The following is a 26,246-nucleotide window of genomic DNA, read 5'->3' on the forward strand; positions in this document are numbered from 1 at the left end:
CTGCTTGTGTATTCCCAGCACCACAGGGATTGAACACAACTGTAATAGCTGTCCTGCCTGTTTGTGGTTGATAGCTATTGGTGACATTGGGTCTAGAATAACATCAGTGTCTCCTTATGTGCATCTCAGGAGTATTTGCACACCTGTAATCTGGAATGCATGTTAAACCAGATGTGGTGGGCAGGTCTTGCAAACTAGCCTTATCAAATTGGTTTACTTGTCCTTCTACAAGCCATCCCCACATGGCTTGGGTGAGAGAGGAAGAGTCTCCTTTGATTAGTGACTAGGAACCTTGAAAGCTAGTCCATCTCAATCCTCTGGCTCCAGAAGGTGCTTAGGAAGAGTAGCCTCTTGTGGGCAAACCTCTCACCAGGAGGTTACTGTGTTGGTTCAGATGCTTCTAAAACAGCAGAATGACTTTCATCTGAGGATGAGTCTTCTACCTACCTTCGCTAGAGGCTGCTTCAAGTCTTTTATGCCAAGTGTTTAGGATATCTTGTAAGTGCAGTTGATTGTATGTGAAGTTTTGTACCTTATTCCTGAAATAAAACCCCCCCAAAACATAGGTATCATGATCTCGAAAGCAGAGTTGTGTTACTAAAACCGAATGTTATAAGGGAGCTTGACTTTGAAAGAATTAAAGGCAACTGTTTTTGATGCCTTTTTTTCTAAAGCCACTGAACAACAGTCCATATTCTGTAACTGAAACAAAACTCTGTTGAATTGCCTGATGATATCCAAAAAGAATGATTGATTACAAAGCTGTTTTTACTATGCCACAAGATGTTCAATTACCAAAACCCTTCCCAACTATAATAGGAATGCAGGCTTTTCCAGAGATTGGGAGTTTCTATGTAAACATTGAAAGTTAATACAAAATAAATTAACAGCTTTATTGTAACAGGTTACATCATGATAGTATGAGTAGAATTCTAGAGTAAAGAAAAGATGGGTAGTGTGAGGTATGATTAAAGTGGTGGTTGTGAATTGTTTTCAGTTTGTGTTAAAAAAGAATAGATGGTGTTCTTGTGCAGTCTTTAAAGATATCTTGCATCTTTTGCTAGTGGCTATTATGCATTCAGGCACCTCAGGAACAAAGAAATGACAGAGAAATGGATGGCCGGGGTTTAACTAAGTAGGTGATGGTACAGATGAGGCCTGTAAGCTTAACACTTCATCTCTGTGCTGCCACTGTGGTTTGCAAGGAGATTAGAACTGTCTGACTGTGAGGAGGGCAAGCTCCACAAATTCACTCATACATGGCAGTTCTGTAATGAGGTGATACTTCATTCTTTAAACCACTGAACTAGAACTGCACAAACAGATGTATGCCTCTGGCAGTCCTGAGCAGGCAGCACTGGCTCTGCTGTACCTCCAAATGCAAACAGAATGTACAGTTGCCACAATTATATTTTATTACCATACACTGATCTTTGTACATTTGTAATAATAAAGGGAAACTGATATTTTAGTGAAAGGAGAAATTGTGCAAATAAATTCAGGGTGTTTATGTTGCAGGGTGGAGTTTGACAAGCATCTAAATAATTCTTACAGTTTTTCACTAGGTGAATATGACAAAATCTGGGGCTGGAAATGGAAAGTATTTTGCCCTTGGTTATATGCACTATGTTCTTTCACAGCAAAACCTTTTTAGAAAGCTCACAACAATGAGATGTGCCCCTGCATTATGGATCTTTTCCACAGTTGCTGATAAACACCAAAGGTAGAGGTCAGTCTCTGAAGTTATACTTTTTGAGCTTGATTGTGCATGAGTTCAGCAAAACTAGGTAGGGGTGTGTTGCCAGAATGACTGCTGGGATGCTAATTCACACATAAGTTGCCTTAAGAGCGGACTCGCTTCGATTGAAGCAGGCAGAACACTTGTGATCTTAATTTAAGTATATGTTAATTCTGATGTTGTCCAGAGGTTTGAATACAGTTCACCAAGGTCATTGCTTTGTGGTGGGCAGAGAAGAATTAATCAATAGATTGACAGGCAATAATCTGTGATTCAGGTGGCTTTGTTTGATGGCCTGAGGTTTAGTGAATTTGTGTATTTTTATTTAGCATTGAAGCAGTAGCATTTGGCTGATGACTTTGTTATTATAATGAATAATATGTTTTAAAAATGGAACATTTAATTTTGATATCTTTGTGAAAATGAACTGTTAATTGTAGCAATATAAAATTTATTTTGTACAAAAATAGCACTTAAAAGAATTCAAACACAATGAATATTAAAATTTTCCGGAAAGCAATGGCACTCATATTAAAACCAGAGCACCAGCAGCTTTATCTCGCTTCCTCTCCTAGAGTCTTGCTGCTTTGGGGCCAGTCCTTCAAAGTAAAAGGGCAGATAATCTTTTTATTTCCTACGAAGGAGATGCCTCTACTAGTTGCAGATCTCGTAAACCTTATCTTGGGGTTTTTTCAATTGCAAAAAATGCATTATTTAATTAACTAGTGAAGGTTGAATAAAATAAACCTGAACATTAAGCAAACACAGTTTTTCAGTGTTAAGGCTTTCTATTATGGTGTAATGAACCACATAAGGCTTAAAACTGTTCTATACATATGTTACCTAGTAGAGTATTTGTGTTGCAGAAATGTGATTTTAGACATCAACTGTTTTATATTAATGAACATACCAACAAGATCGTTTAAGAGGCAAGCTTTCAAAGTGTAGTATTTGAAAATACCAGCCGTAGTTGCATATGCTCCTAAACCACAATCTGTTTTCTCTAGATGCGTGCAAATAATTTTTTAAGCATATGAACAGAGAAAAGATACAGTAAGGAGATAACTGTATGTGTTCTTTTTCTAATTAACAACTTCTATGTGATTAAAGTGTTCTTCTACTAGCTTCCTCTCATGTGTGAAAGGAGCAAAAGTAAATTAATTACCATTTGCCTGAAGGAGAGCACACTGTATTCTTTACGACTTCATAGTATTGATTTGACTATTATTCATGGCTTCTGTTCTCTGCTATGCAGATTGATGCATCTTTAATTCATAGATATATTATAATTAATAGTGGTTTATTGACCAAGCAAAACAAAGCTATTGCTGCATCCTTTCTAGTGCAAAAGCTTCATGCTTTTGCTGATAAATGTATTAGTTTATGCATTCTATTATGGATTCTATATTTAGATGGCTCATTTCTATACACTATGATGATGAGCTGTCATGGTGCTATATGCAATATGCTTTATGTTTTTAGGCAAGATGAACTCTATTGGTAATGTAATGAATTTCTAAGTTACGAAAACTTTCTAGTACTTTGAGAATCAGACAAGAACTAAACAAGCATCTCTGTACACATGATGCAAGCCATCACTAATATGATCAAATACTTACATGTAAATACAGAAAGTACACAAAAATCTAACAGCTTAGTAGTCAACTTATTTTCTTGTTTGGTATCTGTCTCTTTTTAGTGAGAGGAGAAATCTGTAATACAGACATGAGACCATAAAATTTGGAAGTAGATAGTCTGAATCTGGTTATTTCTTGACATATGTTTTGATGAAAATGGTATTAGAAACTGCGTCCACTTAAACAGATGTCTTGTGCTGTCAGGGGAAAATGAGGACTGAGATTTGAGGCTGATATTCCACCTCCTCTTTAAATTGCACAGTGTGTTTATTTTCTCTTTGCAGTGATGTTTTGGAATACCTGCTTATGCAATAGCATAGGTGTGATATGATACAAAGACTACTATTCTGTAGATTATGAATCAGTTTTCATTAAAAACAACACAAAAACCCCACAACAAAGCAAGAGCTACAAACAGCTCCAGCTGTGGTTTTGATGTGTGTCTTGTTTAATGCACAGGTCATTTTCTTCACTAGGTTTCAAGTTTTGTTTTTAAAAGTGCAAAGGAGAAAAACTATGAGGAGATAAAAAAAACACATTGGGATCTAACAGCATGCCAGTCTAAAAATATATGCATTATAGCTAAATTATCCAAAGAGAAAAAGATGTGGGCACATTGTGTTACACAGGGCATTAGTTTATATCATATTACAGTCTTTCAAAGGCAATTATTAAATATTAGATTGAATGTGGTTTGCATTCAGATTTTAACCCTTTGTTTTTCTATGTGTTTGCCTGTTGGTTTTATGAGGCTTTGAAAGAAATTGCTTTCAAAGAAAATACTGTTCTACCTTATTGCGAAGCTTTATAAGTGACTGAGCATCTCATGAAAGCGAAAAGCATTAGCTTGTGTGGGAAAAACACAAATGTGTTTTCACACTACCAGGCAATGCCAAATACTGTTGTTTGGTTTCCAATTTTGGGTTTTGGTTGGGCTTTTTGTTCCGTTTATAGTTATCCTGCTGAATTCTCCTCAAGACATCTGCACACAGACCACGTCCATGCAGGTGTATGACTTTCAGAGATGCTGAGAACATCCTGGCATTGCTAGCTTTGATATGATTGAAGGGAGTTTGGGTTTTTGAAAACAAAATGTTTTTTCATGTTCAGTGATCAAATGAAGAGTCAGAAGCTTAAATTTATGCACCTGGGTTCAGATATTCATATGTTCTTTTTCTTGTTATTACAAGTCCACTTTGATACATAGTATTCTGGTACCTGTCTAAAACCCTGAATCAATATAAATACTTTTTATCAGGTGGATACAGATAAGTGCAATGATGAGATATAACACCAGGGATCAATGCTGTGTCCTTCATAGTGACAAACAGTGAAATAAAGCCCATTTAAAAAGAGTTAATGTTGAAGATCCCATGCAAGGGGAATGGTAAAGTTTCAGAAGTATTAACCCAGCAGATGAATATTAATTCTAGAGAATGCTGCAAATTGTCAGCAGAGTTTGTGTCCCGAGGAGATGAGATTACAGGTCTTTTTCTGAGGAAGAATAACCATTAGCTATTCTAGATGAGCAGTGCTTTTAAATCTTGTTACAAGACATGGGTATTGCTAAACAAGGATTTGTCTTCAGGATGCACTTCATCTTTTGTCTATGCTCTACTTTGTCTCTAGCTTGCATTGTTGCTCATTTTATTTTATTGCTCACTGAGAGGCAATCATGGAAAGTTGGGATTCAGTTGTCTTGCTTTTCTAGATCAAAAATAAACATTGTCTAATAAAAGGATATGGAAATACTGAAACTGGAACAACAGCTGGGTGTAAGGCAAGCATAGGTCCACAGAAATGGAACAATAAGGAGGAAGAGACATACGGTGATAAAAGGAAGCATAATGAGAAAAGTCATTGTAAAGAAAGTCTGCTGAATTAGTTTGTGGATGTATCCTGTGACCTTCCAGCCTAAAGCAAGCCCTCTCTTTCGGTTGCCCTTTTATTCAGTAACCATAAAGCTCTCAGAGAAGACCGATGCAGGCTGGTGTACAAAAGACAACGTTGTAGTATGTTATCCTAGCTGAGAAATTGGTGAAAATAGTAAATTGTCAAGGTCTCTGCTTCTTAATCTTCAGTGACTCAGAATAACTATCCAGGATGAAAGTACCACATTCTTATGTTCTTTCAGGCTTTTGTGAGAAGCAGATTAGGTATAAATGCTTCTAATATACTTGAAAATACAGTGATGGTTTTGCCTTGCATGAACATTTCTTCTGGGTCATACTGTGGTTCTGCAGATTTATGCCAGTGGGTTTTGTCCTTTATCATTCTGCATTAGCTCACTACTTTTTTCAGGTATGTATTCAAGACTCCTCCTGTTATTGCTGTTTACATGCTATATCTATACATATCTAGTTGTGCAAAGGTTCGAGGAGAGATCTTGTGTGGAGACATTTCACACACGGGGCAGAAGAATATTGCTAAATCAGGAATTGTGTTGTTTGGTTTGTTTGCTTTTCGTTACTGTTCAGTTTAATGCTTTAACTGATTTGGTTTTGTACCATTTGTATGTAGCACTGAGGTAAAAAGAGGTGATAAGTAATATATTTGTAAAGATTAATTATACTGTGGACATAGTGCCCTTGCAATGACTGCAAGATACTTACATTGTGTGTAAATTATTTTGCAAGGGAAGCAGTAACTGCCCTTATCAAGTCTGCTGATGATAACAAATTTCCCAGGATAGATGGCTATAAAACACCTGGTACAGCTTTGAGTAGTTAATAATAGTAAAATAGTATGCCACAGATATCTCAATATTTTGCAGTTCCAAATGTATTTTATGAAGTAACTAAATGGGAATTCAAGGCAACAGGAGTTGCTTGTACACTAGTGTGTGTTAAGAGTCAAACATGACAGGCTAATATAGGACCTCTTGGAGGCATTTGATGAAGTGAATAATATTTTCTCTGCACAAAAGAAAATGAGTGCCACCACACTGGTCATTGATGGATTTCATCAACACAAAGAGGTTCAGTAAAGGTTAATAGGAGTGTGTAATGTGGTGTAACATAAACTCCCAATTATTGAGGAGTTCTCTAATGTCAAGGTGAGGAGAAATATGCTGCTGTGACTCATCTGTCCATGCAGATCAAGCTGAAGTTAAAAAAGTTATCTGTGGTCTGTTGAGTAGGGCACTGGAAGAGTAACCAAGAGAGTTTGTTCTCTTTGTAGTTCTGAACTGTTGTGTGTCATTAGGTATGTCACTGAATTTATGTGTTTCTCAATATCCTCATGTACAGAATCAAGATTGTCATAGATACTCATTTTATACAATCTTTGGAGCTCTGTGGATGAAACATTCTGTACCAGCTCTGAACTAAAATAATGTTGTTTATAAATGCTCACCAGCCATCAACAACAAAACAAAACCAACTCTTACTATTGCTTATTATTTTCTTAATGCCTTTAAAGTTGCTCCACTGAATGCATTTTAGAGTAAGGGGGATGAGAGAATAACAGTTAATGGTGGCATTCTAGTTTAAACACTCCCCCCCATACTACCATAGGGTCAATGTAATAATGGGATAATCTTGCTAAGAAGAGATATGCTGATGAGTCTATCAGAGGAATGCACCATCTGGATTTGATATCTCTGCTATGCTAGTGCCATCTGAGTACCCTTCTGCTCGGTGGGAAAGCTTATATTCTGACTCTCATGCACATGTAATTCTGGAGACTGCTTTTTATTTGGCTTCAAGTTGATGTTTGTTCCAACAGCTCATACATAATTAGAGGGCTAACTTCTAATGAAACATTGGGAGGCTGTGCTGTATAGTTTTAAGTCTTATGCTGGGAACTGCTCTTATGTAATTTGTTTTAAGTTTTGTGTAGCAGTGTTAATAACATACTCATAAAAATCATTACACAATGAGAAGAGTATAAAAAATGAACGTGCATTTATTTTAGCTTGCAATGAGGAATAGTTTAGTGAAAGAAAAAACACTTGATGCATAAAAAAGTAGTGTATATTCAACCTTCTGATCCCTACGCTCTAGAAGATCTTGACCTAAAAATCCAAGGTTACTTTGGGTATGAATGTCAACATCAGTGAAGAAATCCATGGGTTTAGGGGTTAAGAATGAAGTAAGACAGAACTCTTTAAGACTGACATAGCTGTTGACTCTGTAACTAAAGAAACCACATTAAGAGCTGCAAATTGTATTAGCTGTAAGCTTTTTGCAGCCTTGCAGCCTCAGTTATTGATTACATTTGATTGTCAGGGCATCTCAAACATCAAATTAAAATAGTTCTAATAAGCCAATTAACTCCTGTGGCACTTCAGTGCTTTTGCACCAAAGGGAGTCACTGCAGGAACTTACATGGCAGAGAGTGTGAAGCAAGCTTAAATGGTTCAAGCAGAGCACTGCACAGCCTTTCTACTGGGCAGTAGATACTCATTGAAATAGAATTTGGTGATTTAAGCAAAAGAGCCTGTTTCTGTAATCTCGTTTTATATTTGCAATGTTGAGACATGAACATCTGAGAATGGTTTTGGTGTGGGGTGGGGTTTTTGTATTTGTTTGGGATTTTTTTATGTTATTTATTTAAATGGCATGGAGTAAACACTTTCTCATGGAAGCAGTGGGTAGATTGAATAGATACTTGATCTTCCATTTGCATGCTGGTTCTGTTTTTTCATTATGGAACAAAAAATCTATGCGCACATATGTATGTAAAACATGTATGTGAGGAAAGCTTTCAAATAGCAATGTTTGTAGAACATGTACAACTCTGCAAGCTCTAGTTATACATACACCTCAGAGGTGTATATCAGTTCCTAGTACGCAAGCAAACGGACAGATAATTTTTAAAGGTTCACTATAAAGTTCCTGTTGAGTGAGTAAACCCCTTTCTTTAATTAGGATGGTTGTGGTATTTACTGACCCTGAAAATCCCAGGAAGTGGGAAGACTTTTCCTCATATATGGCTGTAGTGGTCTGCACATATGCAAAGCTCCCACAGACTTGTCAAGAGGCTGAGACTAAGGATTCTTCCTCACACACTTCTAAGTACCTTGGAATGTTTTATATACAGCATAAAGTCAATTACCTTGATTTTTGATAGGAGTTGATAGAAGTAGATACAAATAGGAACACAAATATGTTTGTTTGGGGAGAAACAATTCAAATTGTAGCTGACACATGGTTTCTTTCTTGCTTCAAGAGAGCATTTCTTGTCCTACCTTGGTCACTCAGGCTGTATGGTGTGGTGTTTCATTTGGGGTTGGTTTGGTTTGTGTCTTGTTTGCTGCGGTATGTGTGTGTTGCTGCTGTTTCAGTGCCAAATAATTGGCTTGCATTAAATGCTTCAGACTTCAATTTTGTATAGTTTGCTTGCTGGTATGTAATTTCTAGATGATCATTTGTCATACAAGAAGAAGTCCCCACACGTAAATCCATGAAAAGCAGTAGAAGTTCTGACAGTGAATTACTGTCTGTCTTTCTCTCGTGCTTATGTGAAATGATCTGGCAAAACAGATACTGAAGAAATAATGTATTTTTTTGTGTGCTTTCTCAAATGATAAATGTTCTTGTCTCTCTGGAGGATTTCTTAGTGAATGCTGATTTTCGCAAGCAGAAAGAGTCAGCATTCCAATTTTTTTCTCTATTTTTTTAATTATAACTCAGCAAATCAGAAGTTGTGTCTGCTCCATCTTCTAGACAATTGGAAATCCACTTAGAGAAGTAGTCCATCTCTGACTCTTCTGTACACTTTTGTTATGCAAGTCAATTATTTATAGCAAAGCTAAGGCTGTTTTATTTAATAACATTTGAAATGTATTATTGGTTATATTACACATGTGGAGAATTTTTCAGCATTTTTACTGGAAGAAAATTAAGGAATATTTGAAGAAAACAACAACAACCCCCCTAAAACCCCATCTTTTTTTTACAGTGGAGGGAAATGGCTATTTAGGGCACTTTTACAAGAGCCATCCAAAGTAGCAGTACTACCAAGGTAGTTTGCAGGTCTGCAATATAAAGGATATCCTGGTCTGGAATCTGGGGGGGGGGTTCCACTGTCTTTGACAGCATTTAGCTTAATTGTAACTGTGGTGTCACACTGTTGTTTTCTCAAGATCACCTTAAAATAAATAATTTCATTTTAAAACTATTTCAAATGTATTTCTTTGTTGTTTTAGCTAACTTATTTAAATTAAAAACACTTAATATGTAAAATTCTAGTAGTAGGAAAATGATGACAGCTTGCAGGTCAGACAGCCTTTGCAGTGAAAGGAAGGTAATCCATTATTAATGACATCTTTTGTATAGTTTTATTGTGGCTTTGTTTTTTTACTGCCTGCTGTGATTCAGGTTTCTTACATTGATATAAAATCAGCTGTTTCCTACATTGAATCTAAATTCCTTGTCTTATGCACATTGAGTACTAAGAGGAAGTACATAGACGCGCACAGATTAAACTGGTGCCTCTTCCCTCTAGACACAATCACTTGAGCACAAGGGTACTAAAAACAGCTGGTGTTTTTCCAGCCACATAATCTCTCCTGTTTTAGAGTCTTCCACTGATGGCTGAGAAAATAATAGAAGTATTTTGATGGCAATAAAATACTGAATGTAAAATGCATATTATTATGTAAACCTCTTATTATGTAAATCTCTTTGGTTGCCAAAGTCTTGCAGCTCAAGTAAATACTCCTAGTTTGTTGTGAACGTTCTTAAAGGTTTCCAGCAATTAACTTTGCACCATGCAAGATATCTGTTTTATTGTGGTTTTTTTTCAGGTAGAAGCTAAATAATATTTTCTGTTTCCTCCAGTTTTACTTTTTCATTTCTATGTTGGAACTTTGATGTTTAAATTAGGAAAAAATGCAGTTATTCACTATGCACCAGCATACTTATAAATCATCAGTTAATAAATCTTCTATTTTATTTTGAGTTATTATTAATTTTCAGCACACTAGTGTCATGGTTTAAGGCCAGAGTTACTCAAAATTGAGGAGTGTAACTTTTTAATATGTTCTCAAGATAGCCTAGTAGACTATATGGTGTGATTCTCTGTGCCTAGAAAATCTGTTCACTTCAACTGTTCCATTAAGCTCTCAAACAAATGTGGTGAATAATCACCTGGTCTTCTTCACTTGATGGCAAAGCTTAAATCGATAAATCTGATGACCTGAAGACAGACTCTTCAAGTAATGTGTTTTAGAATACTTTCTGAGAACTCAAAGGTCAGGTCTGAAGCAAACCCTTTATATCAGAACTTGATATATCGAGTGTCGTAGGTGCAGCTTGAAATAAGTTGTTCAAATTTGTACTTGATCTATTGACATGATAAATACAACAGTTGTTCATTGCAGTGTATTCTGTTTCATTTGCTTTATATTCTCCAAAGCTTCAAACCCTGTGGGACTTTGACATCATTAACTGGGGGTGTTTTCAATTAACTCTGAATTTACTATGTCTTATCACAGTCATTATTTGTTACAAAAACATTTACTTCTCTTGTTTACTGTGTTCTTAAGTTTTCTCCAGTAACTAAGAAAAAAAGAATATTCTATTTTAGACAAATCACTGGACTATCCTAAATTAATTATTTCAGAGTGGAGAGCACTGAATTTACTAATGGCTTAAATGGACTTGGAGAGTTGAAATCAGAACTCCTGCTTATGCCTCCAGGGAGTGAAATGCAGATGGTCTGCTTGGGGTATCTTGCCTTGGTTAGGTTACTGTTAAAGTCTCAGCCTGAAGCCTCATAAAGTGAAATAGCATAGAAAAATGAAATTACTACTGAAATTACAGAATGTAACAAAAAAAATCAGTGTCCTCATTATTTACTGCTGATTTTGGTTTATTAATAATCTTAATTAAATTAATAATCTAAATTAAATTGTCTGCAAGTGATTTTTTTACCAAATACTATTTGCTTATAAAAACATTCACACAACTTTGTGCAGAGAAGTGTAAATTGTAAAGAAAGTCCAATGTGTCACTTTACCTTGAGAATTAGTTTTGTCAGAGGGAATGAGTACAGCATGCACAGGCATTCAGTAGAGTCTTCTGTCGCCAGCTGGGACATGACTGGTCCTGACTTACTCACTGTTTTGATCGTTTAAGTGTTCATCCAGGTGATTTGAGCCCCTGGTTTTGATGCCCTTAGTTCTTCCTTCTCTCTCTGGAGTTGTATAAGTTTTGGAGATGATTATTATTCTACAGGCAAATTCTAATGATAAACCTTTCTAATGATACCACCTCATTTTATTGACTCAAGTATTGTGCTGTGAGATGCCCTTTGAGTCTGCTTTAGAGATCTGGAAGACATTTCTTTGGACACAGGCCTAAAGCTGGTAGAAGCCAGGTATGCTTTCAGTGTTCCTCACAGTAACATGGAGGTACAATTATGTGATGTAAGTTAAGGATTAGGTAATGAGAAATTACTTCATCACAATCATATGTGTTTTAGGTAGTGGTAAGCAGCAACTAGTCTGAAAGCCATCATTTCTTAGAACATTGTAGTAGTGGAATGACATGGGAAATTGCAATGTTCTCTGTATTAAATGCCTTTTTTATTATATTCTTACAAGCTTCATTATAAGCACTAGTAAAACAGAAAAACACAAGGAAAAAAAGGTTAATATGCAGAAAAAAGAGGATAAAAATTGTTTTGAATATATTTTTAATATATTTTTAGTGCTTAGAGAGTTATGCTGTGAAAAGAGATCATAAGGTAATGCGCATACATATCATATAAAGGATGTTTTTCTGCTTGCATTTGGATAAAGACTCATGTTGATAGTTTATTTAGGGTTTTATTTGCATGTAAAGTTAAGAATGTCTAGATAAGCTTGTAGTATAAGTATTCATAGTGCAAGTATTTATAAAGCTCATGAAATAGACATCTACATGAAGTTCAGCTGAGGAGGATGCTAAGGCACAGTGGATTGCCAAGGATATCACTGTGTTTAAATGTTTTTTGGGGTTTTTTTGGATGGAATATGAGGACTTTTTAATTTCTTATTTTTTTTTTATATTTTATTTCAGCTGTTCAGTTGTGAGGAGGAGAAATTTAAACATTGTGAAGGGGAATTATTGTTTTCCTACAGTGCACACGATAAATATTTCTATTACATTTTCTTAATGGAATTCTGGTTCTAACCCAGTTGTTCTATCCCTGTGACAGTGTCTTGGCACAAAGCTGCCTTCTGTCACACAAATAAACATCAACTAAATTAAGGATGTCAGCAAAAGTGTAATATGAAACTAATAATTAGTTGTCAAATTTCAGCTAGTTCACTCTGAATAACTTTTCCCTAACTCTTTGTTTTGGTTTGTTTTTCTTCTTTTCCAGAAATACAAAGAATATGAGAAGGATGTGGCAATAGAAGAAATCGATGGTCTTCAGCTTGTGAAAAAGTTAGCAAAGAACATGGAAGAAATGTTCCATAAAAAGTCTGAAGCTGTCCGGGTAAGCTTCAGATCAATCTGGTATTTAATTCTAGGATATAAAACTAAGTATATAAAAATTCATGCTCTGTTCTGAAAGCTGTCCTAGCAATTGAAGGTGTTGAATTGGAAATGCTGAAGCATTCAGAAATATTTTAAGATCAGTGCTCAAGAGAATAGGTATAAAATATTTATACCATCAATAGATAAATGCAAGAGTATAACTAGGCTTGGATTACTGGTTTCCCATATGAGTTTGTAAGATATCATTTATGTTCAGTGAAACATAACTACATATAGTTTTGAGTTAAAACATTAAATTTCAGGAATATCAAACCAAAGCAGACTTAATTTCACTGCTCACTATTATGAAAATACTATAGCAAGGAATCTTCAGAGTTCAGTAACTGCTCTTTAGTTCAAATCTAGAAAGATAGACTTCACTTGCAGGTACCTCAAATAGTACTAAATCAAAACATCCTCTAATTCTGGTAAGTACTACATTGCTCTAAGGGCAACTATTAATCGTTAAGTAAGTACATCTGTAGCTTTTGCTTGGGTGTTTTTTTGGTTCTCCATTCTGATCCGTCTTTTGTAGTAGCTTTGCTGTCCTATTAGGTTAGACTTACCAATAAAAAGGAAAACAAAGAAGAAAAAATTTGTTCTATGTTTTACTATATTGAACAGGAGTTCATTGTTATATGCATGTCCTAAAGAATAACAGCTTTTCCTGTTATAGTTTGCATTGTTCTTTGCCAGAAATGTAGGCGATTGTCCTGTTGCATCTCCTGTCGCAATGAGCTAACAGGAAATTAATGGTGTTGCAGTTTACCATCAACCATCTCATTTTCAGACATATCTACCCGCTCAGTTGAGTTGAAGGTCTCTGTCTCTCAACTACTGAGATGAAGGCATTGCCTGAAGGCAGGGATTCCATTTGTGTAACTGTAGATACAATTTTGCCTTCAGTCTTTTGTTATTTGTTATGGTGCAAAAGAGAGGAAGGAATTTGGCTGCATTTTAGAGGCTGAATTTTCTGTGCTGGCAGTGAAGTAAAACATATTTCAGCTTGTAAACTGAACACACTTGGCAGGAAAGCAGAGAAAGACAATAAACATGGAACCCTGCAGTGCTATTTTTACAGTGTTTTTCAGAGAAAACCACACTGTAAGATGTGTGCCACGGCTTCCAGAAGCTGCAAAATATTGACTTGGGGGCAAGGATGGTGTTTTCCTTGTTCCTTAGAGTAAAATGCTGCCCTGGGATCAGAACAATGTGGAAAACAACATTCTCAGAGAAACACTCACCAGCAAGCTGCATATTTGCTGTCAGGAGTTGTGTTCCGTCAATGTGAATTGGTGTTGGGAAAGAGCAGTTTGTCTCTCAATTAGAACTTTGTAACAAATGTGGGGTTTCTTTTAATGTTTGTGTTTAGAGCTGGTTTGGCCTCTTTATGCAGACAGTGTTTTTGTCTAAGAAGAATATATAGGCCACTATGCTCTGAGTAAAAAATAAGTCTAACTTCTGTGAACTTAGACAATGCATGGAAGGGTTTTAGTGCCAGAAAATGTGACAAATCCAGAGTCTTCTTTGGAAGGTTTCCATCTTTGGAAAGGAAACTAGAAGCTTAGTTTGGGCAAGAATCACTTCCTTGAAAACATGGTCTGTTTGGAGTATCTTCCAATGAAATTATTCTTCTTGTCATAATTCCATACTGTGGTCCATCTTGGTTGCTGGAGATGTAGTGGATGACCTTTTCTGTTCCAGTAGTGAGTAGTGCTTATCATTTCATATCCTGTTAGGTACAAAATCTTTTGATACAGTGTAGGTTGTGCATGGATCCCATCTTTGGTGTTTCACAGATAATTTTTTCCTTATGTGTGGGGAGGTGAGATAGGAATTCAAATTCCTATGGACCTCTGACCTCAGCTCCACACTGAAACAAAGTAGTAATCTATTACCTTGGCTCCAAAATAAAAGAATTTTGACATCAGCTTTTGATGGAAACTTGTATGAAGAGCACTGACATCTAGAATTCAAAGTAGCATTTTATATGCACTGCAGAAATTCTGGGGTAAGTACTAAAGGAAGAGTGCCTTGCAAAACGTGTCTCAGCTCTAGAAATAACGGGGTGATCATTGTGAGGATTCAAATCCAGGTGCTCAGAAAACATGTTCCAACATTACCCATTGAGTTAGCTTCAAGCAGACATCAAAATCCATGGTTTAATTGAAAGTACTTTTTAGATAAAACATTTTAATCAACATACTTCAGGTCCTAGCAGATACAGCAATCTGTGGCAATTATTCAGAAAGATGCTGTGTATAAAATATTTAATTTGCATGAAAGGCCGAAAAGAAAGACCTGGAAATTTAGAAATAGGATGGCTTGAAAAGATGTTCAGGTTTTTTTTTTGTTTTGCTTTCTGCTTTCAAACATATTAACTTGTTCGAAGCTACTAATCACATTTGAACTCTCTTCTCCCTCCTCCCCCTTTATATTCTGGTTGAATTTTTATCTTTCTGTCTCATAGCTTTTCACAGTGATTAGTTGGTTCAGTGTGATTTTTATCATATTCATCCACTGTTTGAATTACCCCTCACTATGCAATTATCCTATCACAGACTGTCCTATTTTTGTGCTGTCAGATACATAAAATAAATGGAAAACTGAAAGTGCTAAACCAATTATATAACCTTTTGTCATCTACTTACTGATGGAAACCCTTGCAAGCAACTCCCCCCCCATTGCTCACTATTTACCTTAGGTTTATGTCAGTTCGGGATATTTTGGTTAACTCTTCCCTTCCTAGCACTGCCATACTTGATCAATTCTCAGGGGCAACTTCAGGTTTCATTTTGAAATATTTGTGACATTAAGTTAAAACCACTGAAGAGTGGTTTTGATCTGATGTCACTAATGCTTTGTTTCTAGCTAAGACAATGTAGATGTATCTGTTTATGACAATAACAGTCAAATAGGGAAATGTCTCACTGCCCATAAGGTGGCATAAGTAGAAATCTTTCCTGAGTTATTTAGCAGTGAGTTTAATTTTACAACCAAACCCAAATGGTTCTTTTGACAGTCTCGCATAGTTCACTGTTACTTGTGGTATTGCTTCACTTGTCTTGGACTTTCAGTGGTTTCACTCACAGGATCAGTCTAAATTTAAAGTTATTTGTGATTTTTGTTTTATTTTTTTAGAAGCTTTAAAAGGCTTAGTGATTCCACTTCATTTGAAACTGAAGAGGAATGGAGCATGATGCCTTAATGCGCAGTAAAAAAATGACTGCTGCAACAAGCTTAATAGTGAAAAAAAGGAATCAAAACTTCATTTGGTGCTTTTACTTTTCCTAATCAATGGTGTAGTAGGATGAAATCAAAGGAAGACTAAGGGAAGTAAAAAAGAAAGTAAAAGGAAAATAAGTTACAGGGAATATTCAAAAGGCTATTATTAAAACTTTAGCTATGCAGTTGAATTTCTACTTTTATTTGTGTTTCCTTGCAAGTAAAGAGAATCCTTTAAAAACGATTGTTGATTTACTTGTAAAATGGCAAATTGAGTGTTAAGGATTATTTTCCATTAAGGCAACTACCTTTGCTGCACTGGAAAATGCAAATAAGAGATTTCTTTTTATTAACTTTTCCTGCTGTAGCTGCCTGGTGTTCATTGTGAAGCTGATTCTCATTATAACTGTACTGTGAAAAGTAATTGCTGTTGTACAGTAATTCAATTTCAGTGCATTCATGCATCAGTAAGCCAGTGGGGTTTATCTAGGGAAACCGTGGACTTTAAAGCTTTTTATCATGAAATTCCACATGCAGACAAACGTTCTTCCAAGGAGTAGAATATTGGCATTTGCATTTAACGAACATTTGCAATGAAGAAAAATGGATATTTTTCTTTTTTTTCCATCAATGATTTTTACACCAGTCTTTCAACTCTTTTCAGATGCTATTAAGGTGATATTGTTTATGCACGGTTGAATTGTAATGTATGTGTTTGCAGTGTTTGTGCTTATTCATATACATATCTTGTTAGCACATTTTAGTATGTGGATGTATCTTTGTGTGGGTACATATGTTTGCACACATGTATTTTGAGACTTATGTATAATATAATTAGATACAACTTACTATTGATTTTGTGCATATAAATGTACATATACATATAAGCAAATTATTAAACTACATGTACTGCATCCACATATTTCCAAGCAATGCTGGTAAATTGCTGTCCTTATCAATAAATTAATTTTTATTGGAAATGAAAAGATATGTTGGTGAGTGCAAAATGAACATGGTTGGATGAACTTGGATATCGTGACAAGTAATCCAAAGGAGAGGGGGCAAGGTCCTGGAGTTTCTTTCTCTATAGAAGTATTTTGCAGTGCTTTGAATAGACTTATTTATGAAAGCTTAGTAAAGAATTCATACTGACTATTGTAGTCAATGAGTGTAGCTTTTATTTACAAACCACCCACATGTACTTTACTGTTTTATTGAGTGTATTTGGAATTTAACTGTTTTTTGGTGTGTAACTTAATTGGAAGTTTTTTCCCACTTGATCATACACACTGGCGTAGAAGGTAGGTTTGTTTTCTGGTTGGCTGAGTGTGGCATTAGAATGGGACTTTGAAACCAGACACTTAACTTGTCTGATTTACCCACTGTTAAATACCTTTCCATTCCAGAAGTTAGTTCAGTCATTCACTTTAGGATTGCTGCTTCCACTTGATGTCACTGAACTCATTGTAAGACTGTTATTACAGAAAACAAACTAAATAAAACTCAGGTTTTGGAAAGGTATCTTTATATCACATGTTCTGATTGATAAGGAAAATCATATATAATCTCTTGGGGTCTTTTTTTTTCTTAGGGTGGGTAATTTTTGTCATGCTCTTCAGTTGAGAATATTGACTGTTTTCTTTCCCTATTGTTTGTTTAAACCTATTGTCACTTTTGCCAGTGGTTAAGTCTTTGCAAGTGTCACCAGAATCAGGGATGAGAGTCTATATCCTCCCTGAGGAAAAGCAGAGAAAACCCAGTCATAAGAAAGAACTGGAGAACACAGTGCAGTGAAAGGGCACTATGGGTGATGTAAAAGGGACCTGAATAAATTATTGAAGGTTTATTTAATGGATGAGGACTAGAGACAAAAAAGTATTGTGATGTTAATATGGAAAATGGGAACCTGATGTAGGATTAAAAACAAAACAGTCAGTAAACCAAAAAAGTGTGCCTTTCTGTTCAGTAGTCTGGGATCTATGTTCTTTATACCATTGAGCTGTTTTTTGGTTTTGTGTGTTGAATATCTGTGACAAAAGCAGATATAGTTCTGAATATAGGGCAGTATATATGTTAAATTAGATAAAATCACATTTTTATTCAATTATATTTAAAGGGAGTCTGGCTTGAATTAATACCTTGCATACATATACATTTTGCACATAGATTGAAGGAGCATTTATCTCTAAGTGGAGGTATGAATCTTCAGGGTTATCCAAGTAGGTTATCAAGCTAATCATGGGTAACCATATTGCTGATGTCTAAACATTCATAGAGTTTTGGATCTTTTGTGCACTTTACAGCTCAGAAAACTTCCCAGCAGTATAATTATCTTATTTTTATAACAAAGATAGAAATATATCAAGTGTAATATACTACAAGACACTGCCAGTGTCTGAGATCCATTGTGTATTGTTTCTTACAGCCAGGTGTCACTAATGCAGACATCATTATGCATTAAATGCTTGATATTCCTTCAACTATGGGATTTTAAAATAACAGCCATATGCATAAATTTTGTTGCATTTTATTTCTCAACATATTCTCTGAATTAAGAACTGCTGGAAAGTAATCTCTAGTTATAGATTCCTGCACGTTACTTAAGGGAAGCTGAGGTTGTCACCATGATGTCATTATACCAGTTAAAATCATTTACTGGGGACAGAATACTTTTGCATGATGGGGCTTAGGATTTAGGTTGTATTTTTTTGACTTGAAAGCTGGAAAATAGTGGCTTTCCACAGTGACTAAAGGAAAAATTAGCTGAGGAATATTCCAGATGGTTTTTTGAGCTGATTTTTTGGAGTCTGCTTTAAATATACACTGTCTTCAATATCCATTGTGTGTTTTTATTACACTGTATTTATATTCTGATTTTCTATCACTTTGATCCAGGCTAGATTGGGAATGGCATTGTTGAGAAGAGAAGCAAATAATCATTCATATTTCATATTCATATAATAGAAGGTAGGAAGGTCTTAAATGTCAAAACATTACTTCATCAAGCTCACTATTTCTAAATGTAGAATAAGAAGTTTTTAGCTATCCACTCTGTTCCCTCATTGAGCTGTTTTGCATCTGCATAATTAGAAGGGAGATAAATGGCTATCAGCATGCCCTTTTTAAAATTGAGCTGTTCAATGGGTACTATTCTGATCTCTCTTTTTTTAATATATATATATATTTAATATATATATATTTAAGTAGTAGGATGGGTGGTTTTTATCAGCAAATGGAAATGAGGCAAAAAAAAAACCCAATTCTATTCATAAAATTACTGGAGGAAGAAATTATAAATGCTTGTGAGTGGAAAGAAATTGTGGTGAATCAACACCTAATGTCACTATAAATAGTTAAAAATAGTTTTTGATTGCAGAATAAAGACATAATAAAGGAGAGATAGCTACACTTGTATTAATTACTGCCAACAAGTTGGAGGTTTTGAGCAGTATTTTTGTATTCAGGTTTAGTATTTTAACTCTATAATTGTTGCTAGTTATTTCTGCTATCATTTGAATTTTGTTCATAGTTCTACTGATATCCTTTGTATGTAAGTGATGGATTCCTGTTCTGAAAGCTATAAGAGCTTTATTTACTTTTTGGCAAAACAGACTACAGGAGGAAAATGAAAAGATGGTTAGCATTCCACTGATTTCCAAAGGAGTATTCAGTAACCTAACACATAACCCTTATAGTCACAGTTTGAAGAGTATTTAGAGGCAAAGCAAATATTTCTCTTGTTTATTGCCACTGGATTTAAGGGCTGCTTTTGCATTAGAATCTTAAATGAAGCATTAGCAAAACTACTGTAGGTTTGCTAGTATCAGCTAGATCACATAATGCTGCTTTGTTTTTCAATCGAGTTTTACAAAAAATGTGTATATTTGTAAATGGTTGTTGCTATGTATTCTGATGGGGTAGGGGTTTGGAGACTTTCCTCTTATTGGAGCACAGGTGGGTTTCTCTTAATCTTTATTACCATCACAGAGTTGCAATATGTGTGCTGAGATTGTCCTCAGGCATGACGATGGTGAGCAAAAGAAATGAAGGGATGAAATACAATCAGTTTATCTTATACCTGTACCATTTATGTAATGGAATTAGATAGGCTTAATGGAAGTTAGGGATTTTGTCTGTAGACCTCTCTGAATTGTAGCAGAGAGACAAAAAGCAGTGATTAAGCCTTCATCTGACTCTGAAGTGTCCTAAAATCCAGGTTAACTGAGTCTAGAGAAAGCTGTTCTTTAAACAGGTAGTGATGGGGTGGAAGAGGTAAAACCTGAAAAATTCAATTGCTTTGTCACATACATACCAAGTTTCTCAACATTTGACTTCCACAGGAAGAAAAGAAAACCAGTTAAACTTCCATGATACCATTCTGCTGCTGCTTAATAATTTATTTCTTAAAAGTTCAGGAATTCTTTCATTGCAGTGACTGTAATTAAATCAAAAGAACTTTGTAAATCAACCCCCATCCCTCCCCCCCCCCTTTTTTTTTCTCTGCTTACAATGAATTTTTTCTTTTTTGATCTCTGAGGACTGATATGTATTAAAGAAAAAATGACCTTGCAAGCTCCCTTTTTCCAGGAAGGAACAGTAGATCATGTCATTAGGGACTGTAGTGATAGGACAAGGGGTAACAGGTTGAAACTTAAACAGCAGAGGTTTAGACTGGATATAAGGAAGAAATTCTTTACTGTTAGGGTGGTGAGGCACTGGAATGGGTTGCCCAGGGAGGTAGTTAATGCTCCATCCCTGGCAGTGTTCAAGACCAGGTTGGATGAAGCCTTGAGTGATATGGTTTAGTGTGAGGTGTCCCTGCCCATGGCAGGGGGGTTGGATCTAAATGATCTTGAGGTCCTTTCCAACCCTAACTATTCTATGATTCTATGTTGATCATATTTAGGAGATTCCAGGGTTATGTATTTTTCAAGATTTCCAGGGAGTTATGTAAATTACGTGGTCCATGCAATATCTAGGAACTACTGTTTACTAAGTGCATATTTCTATGGCTCTTTAAATCTGGAGCTTTTATTGTCTTGGTACAGCTTGAAATCAATATTTAAAAAAATAAGAAGCAACTTGAACTCTTATTTGAACTTTTGCCTGTATTTTAAACTCTGGCCTTTTTGTATGTGTTGGGAAAAAAAAAGTCCACACACAGCCTATCCAGTCCTGGGAAATTTAGTGAATTTAGAAAAAAAACCCCAAACCCTTAAAGTGAGGAAAAGTGAAGAAAACTTGTAGTGAAGGCGTAAAAGGATTTGCTGTTGAAGACAATAATGATTGTTTCATCTTCAGTGCTGAGAAATGAAATTAAAAGTATTCAAAGATAGTGTACTTATCTAAAAATACAGGCACAGAGAAAAATCAAACCCCAGCCACTTCACACACTAATTCTTATATTAGACTTCATTGGAAAACAACGTAACGTTCAGTCTTTGCCATCTACATAAAATAGCTTTCCACACAGCAGGAAAAAAAAGCCAGTAAAGTAGGTTTGGAAGAATGAAGTAGGATAAATTAGCCTCATGTAGCCTTTTTTCTTACTGCTTTCTCAGGGTATTAGCATATTTTAATGTTTTACATAACCATTAATTATTTTAACAAATACAGTCATATCGTTCAACTTGATGTTCAATTCATGATTTAAATGAGTCGCTTCAAATAGTAATGTGTTATAATTAAAACTTAATTCCACTTGCACAACTGTCACCTGTTCAACTTAAAACTGTAATTCTTATTTCATATAATAAATACATATCATTAAATCTGGTTTTGGAATGATAAAGATGATTCTCAAATTTTACAAATACTGGTACTTTTATGTCAAATTGTAAATGCTCAGTTCACTTTTAGAGTGCTTGCTGATATATGCTATTAATTTACTATATAAGTATTCTCTTGAGAAGATGTACTGTAGCTTGTTAGCTGTTTGTAAAACATTAGCTTGTTTTCTGAAACCTTACATGCATTCAGTTTAATGCTTAGATAATGAGAAATGGTATTCTCTTAAAGAGAATGCTCTGGTATAACTTGCATTAGTTACAGAGTGGATTTTCAGGCTGTTGCCTCTCTTGTTACATGAATGATGCTTAGAGTTCAGACTGTGGAGCATAAGAGAATGCTTGGAGCATGAGTAAGGAGGAGCCTGTTAATAGCTTTCTTAGGGGGATTTAATGAAAGGTCATTTATCAGTATTTTGAGTAGAAGAGAGACTGTCATCTGTGGGTGATTCTTCATTGTGAAATGCTCAGAAGTATTTCAATGAAAAGAGCTGTAAAGAGAATTAATTAGGTTTGGGATTTTTTTTGGCTTTGTATTGTGGGGTTTTTTGATTTTTTTGTTATTTTCCAGAGAATTCACTCTTCACTCTGTTCTTTATTTGTGATAGAGCTTCTGGCAATTATTGTGTTAGGCCAGGTATGTTAGAGTAGCCTAAACTGCCACTGGAGCACCCTTGTGAGAGAAGAACCTCATATACAGACAACAGAGGGGCAAATACCCCATTTATCCTTTTCACTTTCACCATTCTTGAGTTTGACTTCAGTGTAATTAGGTAGGAAGATGTCTGCTTAACCTAAAATACTTCCAGGTTAATTAATTAGTTATATTGTTCCTAACAGCCGATCGCATATTCCAAATGTAGAGCAGCACTGGTCAGCACAGTTTCTTTCTCTTTCCTTTTAGATCTTTAGCACTTTAGTGGTTCAGAAGTTATTTTGCCTCATCTAATTTTCCCTGGACACTATAGTTACTTTTAACTTCATATCTGAATAGAATTACAATTTATAGGTTTATATAGGAAACCGTTCATGCTCCTTCCCCTACTTGAACAGTTTAAGACTGGAAAAACAAGTGGACTCTAGTAGCATGCACAGGCTCTCTGATGCTTCTATGCAGCTTCCAATGAGGGAGGGAGTAAAGAAATTTTCTGCAAAAGCATAGAATTTTAGGTGGCCATAATTTCTGCTTGAGTAAATCAGGACTTCAGGATTATCATGACTGGCCTGGTGCTATGTGAAACATGGGAGACAAAAGCAGATAGGAAGTGAGTCAAGCTGCTGCTTTGTTTACTGGAAAAGCAGGGTTTTTTGGGAGTGATTGAACTGAAGCATTTAGTTAACATTCTTGTTTTGGAGTGTATTTTAATAGCTGTGTGCAAGGCAACTATAACAAAGATCAGACTTGAAACTCAAACCAGAACATCTGATGTTTAAAACTAGTCTTTCTTTTGATGTGAATACCAAGAGAAAAGTTTCAATCTTTTGATTTACCTAATCTGAATTACCCTAGCCTGTGCTTCCATGTTCTTGGAAGTTGTTACTGGCTCTTCAAAAGGATGTGTCCCATCAGCTTCCAGAGGTCCTGGCTTCCTTTCCTTTCTCCATTACTTTTCCTTTCCCTCCATTGCTCTGTGGCAAATGTTTGTGTGGCTGTGGTGAAAGGAGAGAATTATCCAGTTCAGAAATCTCAACACAAAACCCTAAGAGGCTTGCTTTTTTTTCTCCCTTGTTCATTGCATGAGACACTGGTTTTTGTTTTGGGGTTTTTTTTTGCTGCCCTTCACACCTTTTTCCTTTCTTTTTATTGGGGTGGCAGTGATGGCTTAAAACCATATTAAACCACCTTCCTATTTGTGTGGTTTTTTAGCTCTGTGGTGACTGCGCGTGTTCAGGGGAGTTGTCTAATCACTTGTGTACATGAGATACTTCACGTCTGATATTATATATGTTACTGTGCTAAACTTTTTTGCTGTTGCATCCCATACTAGCAGATGAGCATCTTTTCTTCCAGATCATTTGTAAATAATTAGGTTCTTAGGATGCTAACTGCAGAAATCTGAGTTCTTCAGATCAGACTACATATCTAATAAAAAATGTTTCAAATTAGTTACCTGAATCTGTAGTGCTTCAGAAAAAAGGCAATGGGACTTGAACTTCATTTTCAGAGGGAATAAGGGAAACTGATTTACACACGGCACCAATCGATTGTTAGGTTTGAGGCTTTTGCAAGGCAGAAGGGCAACATCCCAGGAATAACATAAAGCGGATGAAGCCTGGATCTCACAGTGCTCAAATTCTGATGGTACTTTGGTCGTTGACACTGGAGGTCAATCAGGATGGTAGGAGAGGTGGAAAGAATCCTACTAAAACCAGCCTTGCTGTTGATCAATTTTACTGATTTATTAAAATGTGCTTAAAAAGATGTTAATGAATTTCAAATGACTTTCAAAGACAGGCTTTGAATGTGAGCTTACATGAAAATGTCCAGGCAGATCTTTCTGTGTAAAAGACAAAAGGATCTTAAAACATTTATGTTATTAGAATTAGGATTTGTGGAAAGAGGGACTGAGGACCCCAGCTCTGTAAATCAGTACTGCAGGGCACTTGTGAAAGAGCAGGTACAGAGCATGACACTTGTGCTTGAGATTTATAATCTCAAAATGGAAAAACAAAGGTTAAAACTCTGTGTTGGGATGGGGAGCAGAAGTGTGATTTTTGGTTTTGTGATATTTAAGTTTGGAAGGCAGAATATTGTGTAACTCCTTTTCCTTCTGAAATGCCATTTGACGTATTGTCTTTGGCGCTGTAGAAATAGTAAAAACAACTGTGTAGCCATTTATTTCAAGCAGCATCTTGATTTCAATGCCATGCAATTCTGCCATATTAATTTTGGTATAGGTTTTAAAATTAGACACACTGAAGGGAACAAACAATAAATTACAGAAAACATTTTAAGGTTTTTTACTATCTGTATAAATAGACATAGCTATGTATTCTTGGATCAAATACATTTCTCTGTCCTTTAAGGTAGCACAGCATATCTTGGATGCTTACTTCTGGCAGTGCTGACCAAGTACTCCAGGAGGACAAAATGTTTGTGTAAATCATAACAAAAAGGTGCTTCATGGAAGAAATAGACAGTTCTAAACTAGTACTATAAAATGAAGTTTTAATGATGAATCTGTTCTTTATTATATAGGTTAAATTACAGAAGTTGTTGTGGAACAAAGCACTCCAGAAATACTACATTATAAAAAATCTTGTGCCCTTTATTTCTGAAGGGCCATTTTAGTGCTATAAAAAATTGCAACCTAAACATTATATGCAAGAAAAAAGAAATAACTACTCTGTACCTTTGAATGTCTATTTTAAAATCAAGCTGGAATTGGTGAAGCAAACTATGCTGCAGAAAAATGCACTTAGAGATTTCTCGTATCTGTACATCACCTTTCCTGGGTTGATTCTAGTATGGGCTATACACTGCAATCTCCCCAAAAGGATTACACGACAGCCTTTTGCACATACCAGAAAAAATTATGGGATATCTGAGATTAATTATTTGAGGTTAATTATTATGTGTAAGGATAGGACAGTATTTAACTGGTGAATCTTTGTCACACAGGTAGGGAACACATTTATTTGCTACTTTATGCTTTTTGTTTCATCAGTGGGTTTTTTGGGTTTGGTACCTCTTGGAGCTAGCACACTGAGGTTTGTCGTGCTTAATGTGCTCAACAGACTAGAATAAAATCTGTAATTAAAACAAAATTGGTTTACATTGTAATTTTTCATCATATTGAAGAAACTGAATTTTATCAGGAAAATCATATTTTTATCACTCATTTCCCATACCCTGTGGTGAGATGGTAATTTAACACTTTGTAAATGTGCCAGTAAATTAGTAATTCAAGTCATTAATTTTGCATTTATCTTAATTGTGTTAGATTTAGGGATATTTATGGAGTTGTACTTTTTGCACTTGAAAAATGTTACTACAGTGTTATTCTTGAGATTGGTCTAAGAAGACTAAATTATCTTATATTAATGAAAAAGTTTTTGACATATAAAAGTGGAAATACTGCCTTGACTTGTGAATTAAGCAGTTTCCATTTAAATGTCACTATGAATCACTATAAAAATGGGAATAGTTATTTTCCTTTTGTTTTTATATAATTCCATGTTCATGATCTACAGATTAAATCACTACCCTCTTGATCTTTATTCTTGACTGAAATTCAATAAGGGATGGGATAAATTTGTAAAAGATGAGTCCAGAGGTGGCTAATTAATATACTGATGGACAACCTTTAGCTCCAGAAACCCATAAAACACTGATTGCCTGTTTCTTCAGCATGCATTGCTGTCCAGTGCTGGAGGGAGGTTTGGA

At 35.5% G+C, this 26,246-nt stretch overlaps 1 protein-coding gene across 1 annotated transcript in view; it reads left to right on the forward strand.

Moving 5' to 3' along the window:
* Positions 1 to 26,246, forward strand: part of CACNA2D3 (calcium voltage-gated channel auxiliary subunit alpha2delta 3) — a 425,935-nt gene that overhangs the window by 79,938 nt on the left and 319,751 nt on the right. Inside the window, exon 3 of the mRNA XM_031046070.2 lies at positions 12,691 to 12,807. Within this exon, the coding sequence (XP_030901930.2) occupies positions 12,691 to 12,807 (117 nt within the window). The remainder of the gene's footprint in view (positions 1 to 12,690; positions 12,808 to 26,246) is intronic.

The sequence above is a fragment of the Melopsittacus undulatus genome, chromosome 9, assembly GCF_012275295.1.
Source record: "Melopsittacus undulatus isolate bMelUnd1 chromosome 9, bMelUnd1.mat.Z, whole genome shotgun sequence".
NCBI lineage: Eukaryota > Metazoa > Chordata > Aves > Psittaciformes > Psittaculidae > Melopsittacus > Melopsittacus undulatus.